This window comes from Nyctibius grandis, chromosome 4 (genome assembly GCF_013368605.1).
Source record: "Nyctibius grandis isolate bNycGra1 chromosome 4, bNycGra1.pri, whole genome shotgun sequence".
NCBI lineage: Eukaryota > Metazoa > Chordata > Aves > Nyctibiiformes > Nyctibiidae > Nyctibius > Nyctibius grandis.
In genome coordinates this window covers 74,507,068-74,524,355 of record NC_090661.1, presented here as the reverse complement: position 1 = coordinate 74,524,355, position 17,288 = coordinate 74,507,068, and the positions used below count along the sequence as shown (strand labels likewise).

Genomic DNA, 17,288 nt, shown 5'->3' with positions numbered 1-17,288 from the left:
CTTCCAAGTTAACCTTTACTCTCAAACTTGAGAAACACTTTTCAAGCAACATAGGTGCCCTTTATTTTGGACTATTTTATAAAAAAAGTGAACTTTCAATTGCACTCTACAGGCACAAAGCCAAATCTCCAGTCTTTATACACATAGGCTGCAAAGAAAAAAGTGAAATACTATTACAGGAGTTCTTTAAACTAAGGCATCGCACACTTTTCAATGAGCTGTGACACTGTTTCTGCCTACACAAAATTTGTTGCACTGTTATGTAATAAAAAAATTCAGAGAGAGAAGGAATTGGGGATTATGTTCTTGTTCCACTATGGAATGAGCAGTTAGAAAAGTAGAAACCAATACCTTACTCTAAATTTATAGGGTTGAATGTATGTTTGTGGTGTTCATAAGACTTCAGGATTGATGTAGTTAAATTTTGAAGGAGTTTGATATTCAGTAATATGCATTATCATTCTTAAAATTTCAAAGAAATAACTTGTTCTGTTCAGCTTTGAACAATATGTTAAATGGAGGATTTGAGGGATTGCTTAGTTTTGTTGGTTTTAGTACCAATGCACTGGTGTTAGAAATAGCAGAGTAATTGTAACCTCCAAGTTGTCCTCTAGTTAACCAGTGGGCTGAAAGAAACATCTCTGCCCTGCACGGACCCCGCAGCACACTCATCTCCCTGCACTTTGGCATTTTCATGCCTGGCAGAGGGCTAACCAAAAGGCACTTAAGTATAACTTAGACTGAAAATACGGCCATAAGAATAGCTGAAGATTTTTCTAGAAAAATGAGGATACAGCATTGCAAAGAGACATAATGCATGACAAACTGTTGTATTGAAGTTTGCTTCTAATATGTAAACAAAAATCCTAAACATAATCGGAGCTATGTATACAGGAATTTAATATTCAGCTTTTTTCCAGCATAGAATCTTACTACAAACTTTTGACATGGATCATGTGATCTTTTTGTCTGCCATGTGTGTTCCTTTACTTCCAAAATGTTGAATAACGGCCTGGAATTAGGTTTTCTACATCAGAAAGGATGTAAAAAATGCTAATTAAATACAATATTATCTAAATTTAAATTTAAGCAATCTCTTTTGTACAGGATCACTTCAGAAACGTATTAGAAATGACATAGCTTCCTACTAGTTTGTATGTTTTAATATGAAGATTATATTCCTGTTTAATGCTTTCCATTGTGGGATGGGTTTTACACTTGTAAGCCTTCCTTCCCCAAATTAAATGAGAATATTTCTTAGCCTGCAAATGTTAGTCAAACCTTTGAATAGTCATACAAAAATCCATTAATCCCTCTAAGACAATGCCAGTTATAAAAGATACGCATAATGTTCCTATGTTGATAAATATAGTTTTGACACTTTCATAGTAGCATTAATGCTTCCCTTCTGTATTTTCCAGTATAAAAAATTTAGCACAACTATACATCGCTGCCTACAATGCACAATTTCTGCAATGGTATTCAGACTAGAATAGAACACATGTAGTAGTATGTTCCATCTTTCCTATACACATCATCTAATGATAAGATATGCCAATAGATGAAGAACTGTTTAAAGCTTTTCAAAGCTATGTAAGCCTTAGCAGTAATCATAATTTTTGCTGAAGGGTTAACTACTTTTCTCTTTCTCTTTCCACCTTCAGGGATTCGGTAACGTGGGCCTGCATTCTATGAGATACTTGCATCGTTTTGGAGCAAAGTGCGTTGCTGTGGGAGAGTTCAATGGTTCTATCTGGAATCCTGATGGGATTGACCCAAAGGAACTAGAAGATTACAAATTGGTATGAAACTTAGCTGTGCACAAGTAGTTTCATTTTTGTCAGCTTTGCAAGTACATAGGATGACTGTAGACTGGTGTTAATTTGTGATTTTTAAATCATGCTGCAATTAGTACTTCCAAAATGGCTTATGAATGTTGATTCTTCTGGATTTCACCTTACCCCCCATATGAATGCAGGTGGTTAACGTTGACTGATGTTGTGGCTTTGGCTGTCTCTTCAGTTTATTACATTGTAGGCTTTTTACCCTTTGATCTGACTCTCAGAAAAAAAGGCAAGGGCTTGCATGTGTGCAGGATAATTACTTTGGTTTCAGAACTGGAGTTCATTATTATTTTGCCTTTCTTATGACTAAACTAGGAAGGATGTATCAAGGAACCAGGGCAAGGAGGTTCCTAAAGGATTCTTCATTGAGAATCACAAGTATATAGATATTTAAGACTTCAAAGTGCACTTTTGATGCTTCTTACCTATTGGATGTTTCTGAAAAAAGGAAAGCCTGTCTGGCAGTGTGACTTGAATTTGTAGTTTATAATGAAAACTGGATATGGTCTTTTATTTCAGTTTCCAAGTGAGGCAGTCTTGAGGGGACAGTTCACAGGCACTAAATAAGATCTCCCACGTAGAATTTCTAAGGGGCTTAATTGATGTGTCATCTTTCACATAGGGGACATTTGAATGTCATTATCACCCCTTTCTCAAAAGAATGAAATACGCCAGAGCCCAAATGGTTATCAGTGTCTTTGACCAGAGAGCAGTTTTGCCTCAATCATGGCAACTTTGGACTGTTATCCAGGCTTTGTAGCTTGCTTTTTATCCCTAATCTAAGTAAAGGTAGGAATTATGTTATGTGCTTTCTAATACTGTTGCTTTTCCCTTCTTTCTTTTTTGAAAGTTAGAAGAAGGGAAGGAGGTCAAATGAGTACACACGCACTAAAAACACCCTGGTTTGATTCTTTCAAACAGCAACACGGGACAATCATGGGCTTCCCTAAAGCACAGACACTTGAGGGCAGTATTCTGGAAACAGACTGTGATATTCTCATCCCTGCTGCCAGCGAGAAGCAGTTGACTAAGGCCAATGCTCACAAGGTTAAAGCAAAAGTAAGTTGGAGAGTTCAAATGCAAATGAAAAGTGGAGAAGGCCTGTTTAAATACTAGTATTAACTAATTAGCATGGATGGAAACTAACTTACAGCTCTGAGCTACTCTGCTGTGATTCCTTTCAGATTATTGCTGAAGGTGCCAATGGGCCTACAACTCCTGAGGCTGACAAAATCTTCTTGGAGCGGAATATCATGGTTATCCCTGTAAGATTCTATTATGACCTTTGATTTCTGTTACAAGGGTAATATTTCTGTAAATTGTAGCAAGACGTTATTTATTGAAGGTTTTTCTTAAGAGCCATGCATTCTCTTAGAGTGGTTTTTAACAACTGATCTCTGGGAAATGGGTGTCAATGTTGCTTAAGCTTGGTAGTAATTACTTCAAGATCTCACTGCAACTGTAAATGACTAGAGATAACTATTACATGAGGGCTATGTATTAAGAAGAGAACAATCCACAATTAGTTCTTAAATCTGTAGTTTTGCATTTTGGAGTATTAGCTGACATTTGCTCAATTAAATAGTCTACTAAGCAAAGGAAGAAGGCAGAGTAAATACACTGGCCAATTTGTTTGTAAACATTATGTCTCTGGGTGATGCTGACAGAACTACATATCATAGATTGTATAGCATAAATGTTGCCTATAGTGATAATTTGAAAGAATAAGTCCTATCCAGGTATAATGATATCCTTTTCACAGGGAAAGGGTGCTCTGATCAAGTGATACTGCTAGAAAGAGTGGCTGATCTTCAGCCTTTACTCACTGAGCCTAAGAACTCCCTAACTTTCTCAATTAAAAATTTGTGCTAAAATAAAAGAAAGTGGCCGGTGCTTACACCTGAACTTCACATATTCTAAAGTTAAGTCCTCTTCTAAATCAGTAGAAGTAATCCCTGGACTGCAGAAGAAGATGAGTGTTGCCGTATAAGAATAACTGGATTGTCTGCTGTATTGTAATTTAAACTGATACTTAATACTTCTGCTTGCTTTTCCTTAATACAATAGAGCTGTCCTCATCACGCGGTCGCAATTAAAGACATTTACTATTTCTGTGCAGGATCTTTACCTGAATGCTGGTGGTGTAACAGTGTCCTATTTTGAGTGGCTGAAAAACTTGAACCACGTCAGCTATGGCCGCTTGACTTTTAAATATGAAAGGGATTCAAACTATCACTTGCTCAGTAAGTGTTCAATTCCTCTTTTGCTGTTTAATTGATAGACTAGCAAGCACCAAATGTGGGAGAAATGAATACAAAACTATCTTAAATTCACCTTAATTTCCCACAAGTCTATTATTGCTGCATACTGAAGAGTAGGAAAGATTTGATAGGTGAACTGACTTGCAACTCTAATGACTTAAGTTAAATGCATACTTTTACAGTTATCTTTTAATTCATAAAGTGATGCTTTCCTCAGTTTTCTGAAAATACTGAACTAAAACCACTTATGTGAAATATTTATTACTCCTTAATAAACATCTTTCAGCTGGTATTTGAGAAGTATTCAAAGTTCGAGTGGGTAACATTGTTCTGCACATACAACAATAGAGGACTTCTATAAAGGGCAATAATATAATCGGTACAGGCTCTGTAAAAATCTGCTCATGGCCTACAGCTCTGCTTAGGGGCATTATGTGCTTCCCCAGTTTCTGGGCCAGAATACCAATTACACAGAGAGAGGAAGCTTAAATGAAGAACTGCAGGATATTGCTCCATTTTAAACAATACTCTGTAGAAAACATGAGCATCTCAGAACATAGAACTTGACAAAACATACATCTGAATGTTTTTTAATATAACCTTTTCTCATAAATTATACCTTTCATGGTGTTTCTAAAGTGGTTGAGGGTTATGGCAATTCTAATTTAAATCCCTTTCTTAACTTCAAGATTGTCATCTGAAATACTCTGTGATGATGTTTAGGAAAGCTTACTAATTAAATTACAAGAATTAAGATGAAACAAGTATCAATTCAAAATAGCAAAGCACTTTTCATGTCTTAAGGAAAAAAACCTAAAATTCCACATTGGGCTTTTTTCTTAGCAAGTAGTGTGTATGCAAAGTGCAATAGGAGATAATGAATTGCTTTAACTTCAGGAAATATTTTGTCTAATGCTGTCTTATCAAGTTAGGAAAGTTAATCCAGATTGCTCTATCAGCTTTATGAGTTTAGTGAAGTGGGATCAGTAAATCCACAGTTGCTTGCCACGTGACTGCACTATAGCAATATTACTACTAATATTGGAGGCATTCACCTGTAAAAACAGATAAATCAACATCTTTCCCCTTTTCTTAGAAAACAAAAATAAGGTGACTCCCTTTGCCCCCAATCCCTATAGTATGCATTTCATGCCACTGAATGCTGAAAGTCGTGGGGTCAGCTCCGTTGTTAGGGAGCACATTCCTTTCCCTGTCAGTTACCCTGCCTCTGCTTTTTTTCCTTTCTAGTGTCTGTCCAGGAAAGCTTGGAAAGAAAATTTGGGAAACATGGTGGAACTATTCCAGTTGTGCCTACAGCAGAATTTCAAGATAGGATATCGGTAAGTAGTTGCCATTGGGTTTTTTTACTGTTACTGTAGCTGTATTCTGGTATTATAATTGAAATCTAAATTTTACCGTTGTAGTTATTATGGAGGTTTTTGCCCCAAGCGAGGTATTAGTCATAGTTAGCCTGATGGCCAAACAAAGCAAGCAAATGATCTGAACTGCTTAGGAATACTGGAAGTAAGGTATTTTTTCCTTCTTTTTACTTGAGCCCATGCAAAATACCTCCAATACTGTAAAAAAGCTACAGTTTTAATACAGATGCATTTGGTATTTGTAACTAGTGTTAGATTGCATGTGGGTCTTCATGTAGTGGGGTTTTTCAGAGCAACAGACTTATCTCTGTTGTTTAGACAAACCATGTGAGGTTTTTTTTACCAGAGAGGGTGCAGGGAGTGATTTTTTTTTGCAGGCCAGTAAGGAAAACTTAAAACCCTGTGTTTTTTCCTGATGCATTTGTTTGCTATGAAATACCTGATAGTTCTGCTGTCTAACCTGATAAATATATAGATTCCATAATTTCTTTTAATCTATCAATGTCTATGGAGCTTTTGTAGTGGGAAATACTGCCTCAGACATTACCAGAATTTGTTTTGGAGATCGTGTTGATATAGTTTGCTTAGATTTCTAAACAACTTTCAACAAGATCCCCCACCACAGACAGTTTGGTATGCTGTTTCTGTCATACAGACTAGAGCCGACCGAAAAATTGTAGAATGTTCTTCTAAGACTGAACTAATGAGCAAAGAAATGTCAAGTAAAATTTATTATTATCTAATGCATAGCAATGCATGGTGGGGAAATTTTCACATAAAATCATGAGTTGTAAGCTCATCCATTTGCATTCAAATGAAAGATCTGGAGGTAATGGCAAAATATAAGCTTAGAAATCCATAGCAATCAAAAAGCAAATCCAGTGTTAGAGATTGTTCTGAAGGGAGAAGAATAAGACTGACTAATGATGCCACAATATAAACCCAGAGTGTGTCTGCCTTCTAACCTGCGTGCAGGCTAGGTCTCTCTATCTTAAAACACTGTAGATGTGGAGAAAGATCACAAGAGTAATCAAAGATACAGAAGCTTCTCATACATGGAACGATGAACTAACCTAGGTCCTATTGGCCTGAACTAGTCCTGGGATGGAGACAATAATCTATAGAATGAGTGGTCTGAAAATGGATGGGTAAGGATAGATTGTTCACTGGAAGGAAGGGTGAAGGAGAACAAGATGCTGTCAAACGAAACCAGCAGAGCGAGGAGCAGAATGAAGGATGAGGATGTTTCTTAGCACAGCAGTTAGTTAAGATGTGGAATACCCTGCCAATGGATGTATGGAAGCAAAAGGGTTGGTCGGTTTGTTTTTTTAACACAAGTTCAGGAGGAGATGGGACAAATGATTGGGGCAAACAATCCAGTGAGTGGTGAAAAACATTAAATTATGCTTCCTCAGGAGGAAATTGGGGGAAATGCATGTAAACTTGGGCCACTGTCAGATGACAGAAATAGACTTCGGCCTGATCCAGTATGATGCTAGCATTTTCATAAGTATTCGGCTAAACAAGTAGCATGGTAGATAGGTTCTGTGGCTTAAAGTGATTGCTGTGATCTCTTAAACACAAGCCATAGAAACTAGCCTAGTAATTTTTGCATCCAGCCCAAATAGGTATTTGAGGAAAAGCATGTATTTTGTGAAGCCAGGTCTCAAATTATTAGTAAGTTACAACAGTCAGGATGATGAAACATTGAAACTGATAGCCTGAATTAGAATGACTGAGTATCTTCAATTATTTATTGTTCTGTGTATTTAAATTTTAATGAGAACAAAGTTATTGTATTAGCTCAAGGCTAATACAATCTTGAGCATATGAACTGGGGATCCGTGCCCTTCCTCAAACCTGACAGTCTTCAAGACAATTAGAAGTAGTTTCTATAGGTTATTAACTGTTGGGAGCTTTTTTGTTTAACATTTACTGTTGCGTTTTGAAGGCTGAAAACAGTAGTTACAACATCAATAAAAAATGTTAGCATCACACATCTGGAAGCTAGGCATATACAAGACTCCAGTGCTTACATCTGAGGTTTTAGAATTGAATTGACCATAATTAGCTCTTTTCAGTAACACAGTAGAGGTGATTTAGTTTCTTACACCAGTCATTAGAAGAAAATGAGTGAGCAAGCTTAGGTAATTATGGTAATCCAAAGTGTCATTGTCCCTAATATGACTACTACCTTTTTGTGTTTTGAATTAAACCCTGATTTTATTTCCTGTTGTTGCAGGGTGCATCTGAGAAAGACATTGTCCACTCTGGGCTGGCTTACACAATGGAGCGTTCTGCCCGGGTAAATACTGCGTTAGTAAATGTACTTATAGGAAAAAACTTACGTGGCTTTGTGACAGTTTCTGAATGTGTGGTACAGAATTTCTTCGCAATTAAAGGAGTAGATAAATAGTTCATGGTAATGGAAGTCACTGTGAGTATGAGGTAGTTCTGCTCTGTGCAGGGATGCCAACTTTAACTGAATGTATAGTAAACATCAGAGGCTAATACATGAAATCAGGAAGTATTTTCTAGTAGAAGCTGTAATAGTTAGAAACTTTCTAGTTGTCCTCTTGCACCTTCCTAATCTGCGACACATACCTAAGAGTGCTTTACTTTGCCATCAGCAGTTTTAGATTAGTGCCTTTATGCAGTATTTTTAATTAGTGGGGCAAAGACTACTTGAGAGATCTTGTCTCTCCCTGTACCTGAGGTACACGTGGATCCAAGACCTGAAAAGGGCAATATAGTAATACGGGAAAGATTTTCTTCCCTTTCGGATCTCAGTTGTAAGGAGAATCAAGAAATTTTAGACTTGATCCTCAAAGGATCTGAGCTCTGATACCAATCTAGCAACTCTTATACTCTTAACTTAGATCCTCTAAGCAAAACCTAGTGTAGTTCCTATGAAGAAACGTGAAGTCACATGTAACCTTTTCTGTTTCAGCAAATCATGCGTACTGCCATGAAGTACAACCTGGGTCTGGACCTGAGAACAGCTGCCTACGTCAATGCAATTGAGAAAGTCTTCAAAGTGTACAATGAGGCTGGCCTGACCTTTACATAAATAGGCCACTACAGCTCCTTATTGTTTGTATCCCATCCCTCTCGCCGTTAATATACCCTCTTCTTGAAAAAGCTTATCACAAGTTTACATGTAACCACAAATTTTCTTTTCTTCTGATATGATAGTGGATTCTACTCTGTTAGTTTCAGTGCAAACTAGTCTTTTTTACAATAAAAATCCATGGATTAGGAAATTGTATACAAGTATGTATCTGAAGATAACAGTTCATCTGCACTCGTGGGGGCCATTCTGGGTATTTCGCCTACAAAACAAAATGGTACATTTTATGTATGAAAGAGTGGTCTTGGCACCTGAGCCACTTCTCAGACTTCGGATCAGATACTGTACTAGATGAGCACTTAGCTCATTATTACTTCATGCACTTTTGTTTAATGATGTAATTTTTGCTTTGGCACTTTCAGTAAGGCCTTGTATGATCAATGCTGTGGCATTGTCAAAGGAAGAATGGGCCTCCAGCAGGGATTAACTTTGATAGGAGTCTAATTTTTATTTGTAATAAAGCTTCAGGCCTGATTCTCTTTAGGCAGTGTTTTTTCTTTAACTGTGCTGCTGTTATAGGACTGCCTTTTACTGCTTGTTCAAGCTAGCTTGACTATCACCATGAAGTAAGTAGAGGTGACAGACTAATATTTTTATAAGCTGAAACTACCGAGCAACTCTAGTTATGGTTTTAATTGAGTACCTGCATAACTATTCTGACTATAGGTTGTTTCCTTTTTTTAAAAAAAGGGATAGTCTCAATTTGGTAAGCAGTCATACTTAGGTTTTTTAGAATTCTTTTACAGTCTTTACCTTTCAGAGGCTTTCTGAAAATTAGATAACTGCCTCAGTGAACAACTGAAGTGAAACTGAACCCAGAAATCATTGGCCAAACTACAGAGGAGCTAGAATGCTGCTATAAACTTAATCCACTGTCTTAACACACACAGCCTTTTTTTTTTTTGTCATCAGAAGGTCTTGAAAGTTTTGAACATATTAGAGTACAACAAAATGGACCTCAACATAATACTGGATCAAGCACAGTTTTTAAAGTGTAAGGCTTTTGTCCAGTGGAGTCCCCTTGAAGTGCCAGATGTTATTTATGTAAGGAATATGAATGTTTTTTTTTTAAAAAAAAAAAAACTAATCCCTCCCAGAAACTCATGCTTTTTTTCTAACTACTTTGTAACTGCATGACATAACCTGGAGAGAAGAGCAGTTATTAAAAAAAACTTGACCTTTCCAAATCTACTATGCTGGTGTATTACTGTTCTCTGTTTGATGCAATGGCTTTCAGTAGTTACAATCAATCTGTGAATTTTCACAGCACACTTGTTTATTCATTACATGCCTACTGGTAAGATACTGTCTCTGAGTTATCCTAAGGGGCTCACAAATACAGATCTCCGTCTCTTAAACTTGCCTGTCAACAAGACTTCTGAAGTTAGGTATATTTGGTACATAATTTCAGATCTTTACTGTGTCCTCTCAAATTTGTGTGAAGAACTATTCTAGTAGTTAGCATGGAGCAATAAACCTGTGTGATGCATTTAATTAGTGGCTTACTCCATCATATATGCTGATATCTAGGGTTATAAAAGTACTGCAGTTCACTTAAGTGCAGTGTGTGTGTATATATATATATACTGACATTTATTTAAAAAAATTGGAACCCTTTGAGCATGAAGATTACTGTGATCAAGGTGTGGATCTCTCAACACAAGGTCTGTATCTCAGATCATATTTTTCAGGGCAGATTTTATGTAAACATTTATTAGCTAGTAAGATGAAACTAAGATTTTAACAATTCAACTCTGACAAATTGTAACCTACTTCCACCAAAACTTGGAGGCTAAAAACTCACAAATAAGTAGTTGTATTATTGAAAAGAGAAGGAATCTTAAAACAGAGTTATGTTTTCCAGGAGCAAAGTTGTTGAAAGCAAAATTCAGTAGCAGTAAAGAGACTTAGTGCTAATTTACTGTTGCTCTCCCTCCATTCCCCCTTGTTTCCTCTCCAGCTAGTAAAGCACCTCTAGTTTGGCTCTGCAAACCTGAAAATGGGAGGACCCTTTCAGTGTTGGAGTACATGGAAAGCTGGCATCGCTAGCCAGCTAACTGGGGTATCTTCTGCCTCTTACCCACTTTGAAGAAAAAAAAAGTCAAAAGCTGCACAATGCCTGAATTCCCCAATTCATTAGAATCTTGTATTCTTATACACCAACACATTGACAGTTTTCCCCCCGCCCCCAACATTTTGAGAGAAAGCAGACCTACCACCAGGTACGATTTTACCAAACATGCGGAGGAGCCCTTAAGGTTGACTGGATTTCACCTCAGCCAACTTGACTACAATAGTTACTGACCTCTTGTTAACAGAGTCAGTGTTGGAGACGTGCAAGGCAGGAATCTGAGCATATCCAAAGGCTGGTATAGAGAACTTGGGGTACTTCCTATCAAAGAATTAAGATTCTTGAGGAGATTGATGCTTGGAGCCTGACTTAAGATTACAGCACATCAGCTGATTTGCCATTTGGTTGTAGCCAGACACAACAAACAAACTGTATCAGTGAATTCAGACTTCTTGTGACAGCCTGTTCTAAAATGGTCTGTACATTAAAGCTACACTGGTGCTGAGCATTGTTGAGCTCAGCCCTAATGTGATCAGGCAGTTAAGAAAAGAATTGCATGTTCTTTATCACATCTTCTGGCACATACCTGTCAAGACCTGGCAACAATGAGAAAAAAAGTGGTCAAATTTCATGCAGTTGCTGTAAGTTAATGTGGTTTTAGAGGCTTAAGTGCAGAGCAGCTCTCGCCTTTTGCTAGCCCCTAGCCACAGCTGAAGAAAGCAGTCACTCTGTGGGGTGTAGGTTATAAATATAATTGTACTGGGGTTTTTTGGTGTTAAACCAAACTTCTTGGGGAATACTCCCCTCCTTACATATACATGCTCACACACACAAGTCTTATCTTCCAGCTACCAAGATTACCATTGTTCATACTCACATACCACTGGACACTAAGGAACTTTTGGTAGAACATTTGACAGGGAGACAGTCAATACTCAAAGTTAAATTTAAGCACAGATTTGTACCTGTTCTGAAACACACCTCCTACCTAGAGCAAAACACATCCTTACCATAGCAGGTGTTAGTCATCTCTCTTGCAGTATTAAGTGCTGATTATATAGATAGTTTGTATTGAATAGTGGATCAGTACTCTGAAGCTGCAAGTGGAAGTCATAAGGATGACAACTACAGTGTTTGAGGTTACATGCCTCCTGTAACCTACTAAACACAAAAATACCTCTATTATACTGAAGAGCAAGTAGAACAATCATTTTTCATCCCAGCAAAGAACTCAGACCTACATCTGTTTTCACTGATGGCAACTGCCACTATCAGGAAGAAGTGTTGGAGCAATGGTAATTCTTGCTTTGATTTTGAGATGCCAAGTGACCTCTAAATTACTCTGTTAGTAATTGGCGAGTCTGTAATATCAGATTCCTTACTTACTGCAGTAGCAAGTATTTTTTTTTTACCTTCTCACCCTAAGTTCATGTGCATGCAGGGTTTTTTGGTTTGGTTTTTTACAGCCCAGACTTGGTCAGTTATTCTTCCAGCTCCTGCTTGATTACTGTCCATCTGTGTGTTTGGCAGGAGCCCTGCAGGTGCAGTAAGTGACTCCATTGCCACACTGTGCTGTATTACACAGCAATACTTTGCTGCGCAGAGCTGCTGAAGTGGTACCAACAATCCAGCTCAGGCAGTGTTACGCAGTTTGGTGGTGAGGTACGTGCTCTGTTGGCAATAATGCCTTGGTCTGCTGTTCACATTAGTTTGAGTATCACAGTGCCTTTTTTTTTTTTCTTACAGTGGTTACATATACCTTAAACACACTTGAGTCTTCATCAGCACAGTATCTCATTGCAATTTTACAGATAAGACCAGAAGCACGAGCACAGTCACAGAAGCGCACAGGTTCTTACCTTGTCTGGAAATGGCTGTTTAGGTGCTCAGCTTGCAACGCTTGCACAGACACAACCATGACGCAACTCAGTGACCAAACGGGTGACACCAACTCACAAGTCCTTGACTTTACATCATGCCCACTCCAAGCCATCCCTTACCTCATAAAAACAGACAGTGTTTGTCTGCATTAATAGCACAGCACAGCTTTAGCTGTCTGCTCTGTGATGTAATCCAGTCTTTCTAGACCAGTGATTGTAAATTTTTTTTTAACATGTGTAACCAAAGGATTCCGAAGGAATACATGCAAGCCAGGTAGAGTATACGTATTTTCTTTATTTAAGAGTACATATAGTAGAAACTAGTTTACAAAAATTTCAGTGGTGTTACATTTTTGTCTTCATTGTCCAAAGCTTTTGCCCCACGAAGTTGCTTGATCCGCAATATTTTTTACAGCTTTTTCACCGGTTTCAGCAACTTTGTAGACTTCATCAAGAGCTTTTAAAACAGAAAAACAAAGGTAACTGTAGTTTCACTGCTATACCTTCCCCTTTCCCACCAGGCATGGGACAAGGCAGGGTTGGGAGACCTATCTGGGATTTCACTGACATTACATTATTAAAATAAACAGAAACATTACCATACCTTTCTGACCAGCATCCTTAGCTTGTTCCACCGCTTGCTGCACAGTCTGGCCCACTGTGTTTACTGGAAATAGAAGAAAAAGAAGTGTTGATTAAGCAGTCTTTACCCGTTCCCTAAATTTAGTAATTACATTTCAGAAGGGTTCCCTAAATGTTTCAGGGCTAGAAGATGAAAGATTACTCCATAAGGACAGGCACCCTGTTCTAGCGAGGGAGGTGCTATTAGGAGTCTGGCTGTAGTTCCCCACATTATCCATGTGTCTTGGTACAGATGAAGATTATGGACATTACAATGTGTGTCACCTACAGCGTCAGGAAACAAACCCTAGTAGCAAATCAGATGCAATGAAACCTTCCTTGTATGAGTACAAGTTGGGGACAGACCTGTTGGAGAGCAGCGTAGGGGAAAGGGACCTGGGGGTCCTGGTGGACAGCAGGATGACCATGAGCCAGCAGTGTGCCCTTGTGGCCAAGAAGGCCAATGGCATCCTGGGGTGTATTAGAAGGGGTGTGGTTAGCAGGTCAAGAGAGGTTCTCCTCCCCCTCTACTCTGCCCTGGTGAGGCCACATCTGGAATATTGTGTCCAGTTCTGGGCAGGGAACTGCTAGAGAGTGTCCAGCGCAGAGCCATGAAGACGATTAAGGGAGTGGAACATCTCCCTTATGAGGAGAGGCTGAGGGAGCTGGGTCTCTTTAGCTTAGAGAAGAGGAGACTGAGGGGTGATCTCATTCATGTTTATAAATATGTAAAGGGCAAGTGTCATGAGGATGGAGCCAGGCTCTTCTCAGTGACATCCCTTGACAGGACAAGGGGCAATGGGTGCAAGCTGGAACACAGGAGGTTCCACATAAATATGAGGAAAAACTTCTTTACGGTGAGGGTGACTGAACACTGGAACAGGCTGCCCAGAGAGGTTGTGGAGTCTCCTCCTCTGGAGACATTCAAAACCCGCCTGGACGCATTCCTGTGTGACATGATCCAGGTAATCCTGCTCCGGCAGGGGGATTGGACTAGATGATCTTTCGAGGTCCCTTTCAATCCCTAACATTCTGTGATTCTGTGGAATCTGTCAAGAGCAGGCTAGGGCAGTGTGGTGGATAAATGTTCTCTCACCAACTGCATAAATCTTGATGCTTGCTCTCTGAAGTGGTGTGCTGTGAGAGCAGCACATCACAATTTAGTGATTAGTCTAATACTTTCTCTTGTAGCTAGAGAGAGTTTTATTCTGTAAGAGTCCAGGCTAGTTTTAAAGGCATGGAAATGTTCAATAGAGGAGACTTACTGAGACATGAAGAGCAAGAGGAGTTGTTGGCTTAAAATGGAGGACCAGTAGACTAGAAAACAGTGATAAATATTTGGGTGATTGGCCTCCATTAGCTGTGATCAGGGAAGTCTTTCTTGCTCACAAAAGTCAAACAGAAGTTTGGGGCAAATGGCCTTCAGTTGAACCTGTGTTTGTTTCACTCCCCTTGGCTCCAAACACTACCTTTTAAAAAAACATTGATGTGTTCTGCACAACAGACACAGAAGCAGGGGCTGACTGAGCAAGCCAGATTCCTCATGCACTTTGCATGAGGGAGAAGTGCTGAGGTGGGGAAGGACATTTAAGTCAACTGGGAGTGCCTAAAACTTCAAAGGTCCCCAGGCTTGAACTGAATGGCTCTTCAACAGGAGTAGTTTTGTTAAGTACCTTGTAAAAACTGGTGACCTGTTTCACCTTGGGTTTGTAGGACACTTTCTAATGTTTAAAGGATGTGCCAATCATCATCATGCATCATCTCTTGCTGCAGTTTCCTAACTAGTGAGTGACGTACACTGCTCATAAGGTGTGGCTAAGGAAAACGCTTCCCATGGCAGCCTTAGGTCACAGCCGAGCCCATGGCTCCTTTTAGGAACCATGGGGTAGGTGCTAATTTTAGATGTTTGCAAAGCCCAGCTGTGCCACTCTGCACTTAGCAACAGCTCATGGGACTGCGCCTTTGGGGTGCGTGCAGGCACAACAGAAGTTCAGAGACAAGGTAAATAATAGTTGCAGAGCCACCAGTTGGATGTTCTAGTTAAAAATCTGGCATAAAATCCCCCTTTGTGTTCATTTAAATGGGGATTTTGGGGTACCTCTGTAACACTTCCAGGAGTGGGTGCAACACTGACAGTGATGCAACACGAGTTCAGCATCACATGCTGGGTATTTACTGCCAGTCAAAGTATGTGCTGATGGCACAGAAGTGGCCAAAGTCAGGCTATGGCCTGGGACCTCCCATTGTTGTTCCAGGATCCAACTCCAGCTGGAAGAGCCATGCTGCAGCACAGGACTTGCTGGGCAGATGTGTGCAGGGTTCAGGCAAAGGGCTTCAGACTGCTGGTATCTGAAGAACCGTTTCAGCCCCAGGTGCTTGGGACAGAAGGGGAAGGACTGCTGCTACTATTTAAAAACTTGGCTCCCAGAGTTTGTTGACTCCTAAGCACTTAGTTCAATCAGCTGAACATTGAGATTACCACTCAGCTCCTTCAGGATGACCAATACCACTTCTAAACCATGCGTGTATCAGTCTTCCAGCATAGGAAACAGCAGATGTTTCCCCAATGTTAAGGTTATGAACATCAAAAAGCCTCCGCAAAAAGCCCTCTAGGGCTGCTGTGCAGCAAAAGCAGAAAGAAATCTTCAATTGAAAACAAAAATTGATGGTTACCCTCCAATTGCCCACATCCTGGGTTTTTACGTTCCTGCTTCAGCATAAAAATAGTTGATTTAAGCATAAACCCAAATTCTTTGGAAAATGGGGCAGTGGGTGTGGAATTGCATGTCTTTCACCTTCCTTGCAAACAGCACCAAAGATAGATGGTAAATAAGTATCAGGCTTTCTACTTGCTTCATTGGGCACACTTGAAATTAATATTTCTATTGCATTTGAAGTCACAGACAAAATATCTGGTTTCGAGAGTTTACCCGAGCGTCATGTAAAGAGATATGAAACAGTCTCCACCACTCATGTATTATACTAAGCACAAACATTTCAGGGATCGCACCAGTGCAGATCTCTGTTTGTGTTATAGCTTCACTAACAATGGCTCATCCAAGCAACACATTATTTCAGCACAGGGCCAAATCAGCAAGCCTCTCCCCAGGGGTAAACTTGATTCAGGTGCCCTGAACCCCTGCTACTGCACTTGTGCTTTTGGTGGGTGAGTGGCTGCGATACCAGCAGGGCTGGAGCACTGACAGCAGAGCGGAGCTGACTTAACCGCACATAGCTGTGCGGCACCAAGCAGATCAAAGACTTTGAAGCTTCAGGAAACTAATCCACTACACTACTACAAAACTCACATTTATGATCGCTCTTCATCTTGTGAAACAAAGCCCTAACTAAGCATCCGCATCTCCCCTCTCAGCTTTCTGCTGTCCTCTTTTGTGCATCATCTGGACACCCACACAGTAAAAGCCAGAGTGGGAGGGAGAAGTTGTGGGGAACCAGTAGTTGATATCGGTCCTTCATTTACTACAGTGTTAGAGGGTTTGGAGATTACAGGACAGACTGACCACACCCTGGAGGACAGCATCTATAGAGTTCATGCCTGGGGGACTGATTTGCTCCCAGCTGCAGGGGTGGGAGCAGGGCACATACTTTAACACTAAGGCACAGGAGGAGGGAAAGCAGAGATTTGTATTTACCTGCCACCTGTGCAGCACTTCCAGCTTGTTGCGTGGCTTCCTCAGCAAGCTTCTTCCCAATCCCAAACATGGCTGCGCTCTGTCCTCTCTCCCCGCAGAAGATGGGCAAGTGAATCCCTAAATTCAGTTCTGTTACGATGTTTGGCAAAGTGCAGCTTTTTATAGACAAAGCAGGACTCCTCCCAGTAGTTACAGTGCAAATACAAACTGGAACAGGGAAAGCCATGAACCCTTGTCGGGTGATTAATATACGAGGCATAAAAGGGTGAAGAGACATTAGTGTTTATTATGTTTTCCTCCCCAGAGAGAGGGCGTGGATTAATTGGCAGAAGTTTTTCATAGCCCAGGAATGAAAGCTGTGTTTTCCCATGTCGAGGAGCTGGTAAACAGCATGCATGCCACTGCTGTCCGACCAAAGGCTCCCGAGCTGGTGCCGTGGGGGGAGACAC

The 17,288-nt window shown here is 39.9% G+C and overlaps 2 protein-coding genes across 2 annotated transcripts in view; one reads left to right on the top strand and one right to left on the bottom strand.

The window, feature by feature from the left end:
- The window catches only part of GLUD1 (glutamate dehydrogenase 1), a 31,088-nt gene extending 20,980 nt beyond the window's left edge, over window positions 1-10,108 (top strand). The window contains exons 7-13 of the mRNA XM_068399086.1: window positions 1,665-1,802; window positions 2,766-2,903; window positions 3,029-3,109; window positions 3,964-4,087; window positions 5,354-5,445; window positions 7,727-7,789; window positions 8,435-10,108. Coding sequence (XP_068255187.1) covers window positions 1,665-1,802; window positions 2,766-2,903; window positions 3,029-3,109; window positions 3,964-4,087; window positions 5,354-5,445; window positions 7,727-7,789; window positions 8,435-8,554 — 756 coding nt within the window. The 3' untranslated portion in view covers window positions 8,555-10,108. The remainder of the gene's footprint in view (window positions 1-1,664; window positions 1,803-2,765; window positions 2,904-3,028; window positions 3,110-3,963; window positions 4,088-5,353; window positions 5,446-7,726; window positions 7,790-8,434) is intronic.
- Window positions 10,109-12,840: 2,732 nt separating this feature from the next.
- On the bottom strand, window positions 12,841-17,081 carry LOC137663088 (adipogenesis regulatory factor-like). The gene is made up of 3 exons (XM_068399959.1): window positions 16,840-17,081; window positions 13,170-13,232; window positions 12,841-13,022 (listed from the first exon to the last, which is right to left on the bottom strand). Exons 1-3 carry the CDS (start codon window positions 17,063-17,065, stop codon window positions 12,925-12,927), a joined length of 387 nt encoding a protein of 128 aa, XP_068256060.1. The 5' UTR covers window positions 17,066-17,081; the 3' UTR covers window positions 12,841-12,924.
- Between the last annotated feature and the right edge of the window lie 207 nt (window positions 17,082-17,288).

Excerpts from the sequence above, each read along its gene's own strand:
- LOC137663088 (XM_068399959.1), bottom strand. The coding sequence starts at position 17,065 with ATGGCTTTCCCTGTTCCAGTTTGTATTTGCACTGTAACTACTGGGAGG. Across the intron at positions 13,233-16,839 it reads AAGTGCTGCACAGGTGGCAG|TAAACACAGTGGGCCAGACT; the intron begins GTAAATACAAAT and ends TTCTATTTCCAG. Across the intron at positions 13,023-13,169 it reads TAAGGATGCTGGTCAGAAAG|CTCTTGATGAAGTCTACAAA; the intron begins GTATGGTAATGT and ends CTGTTTTAAAAG.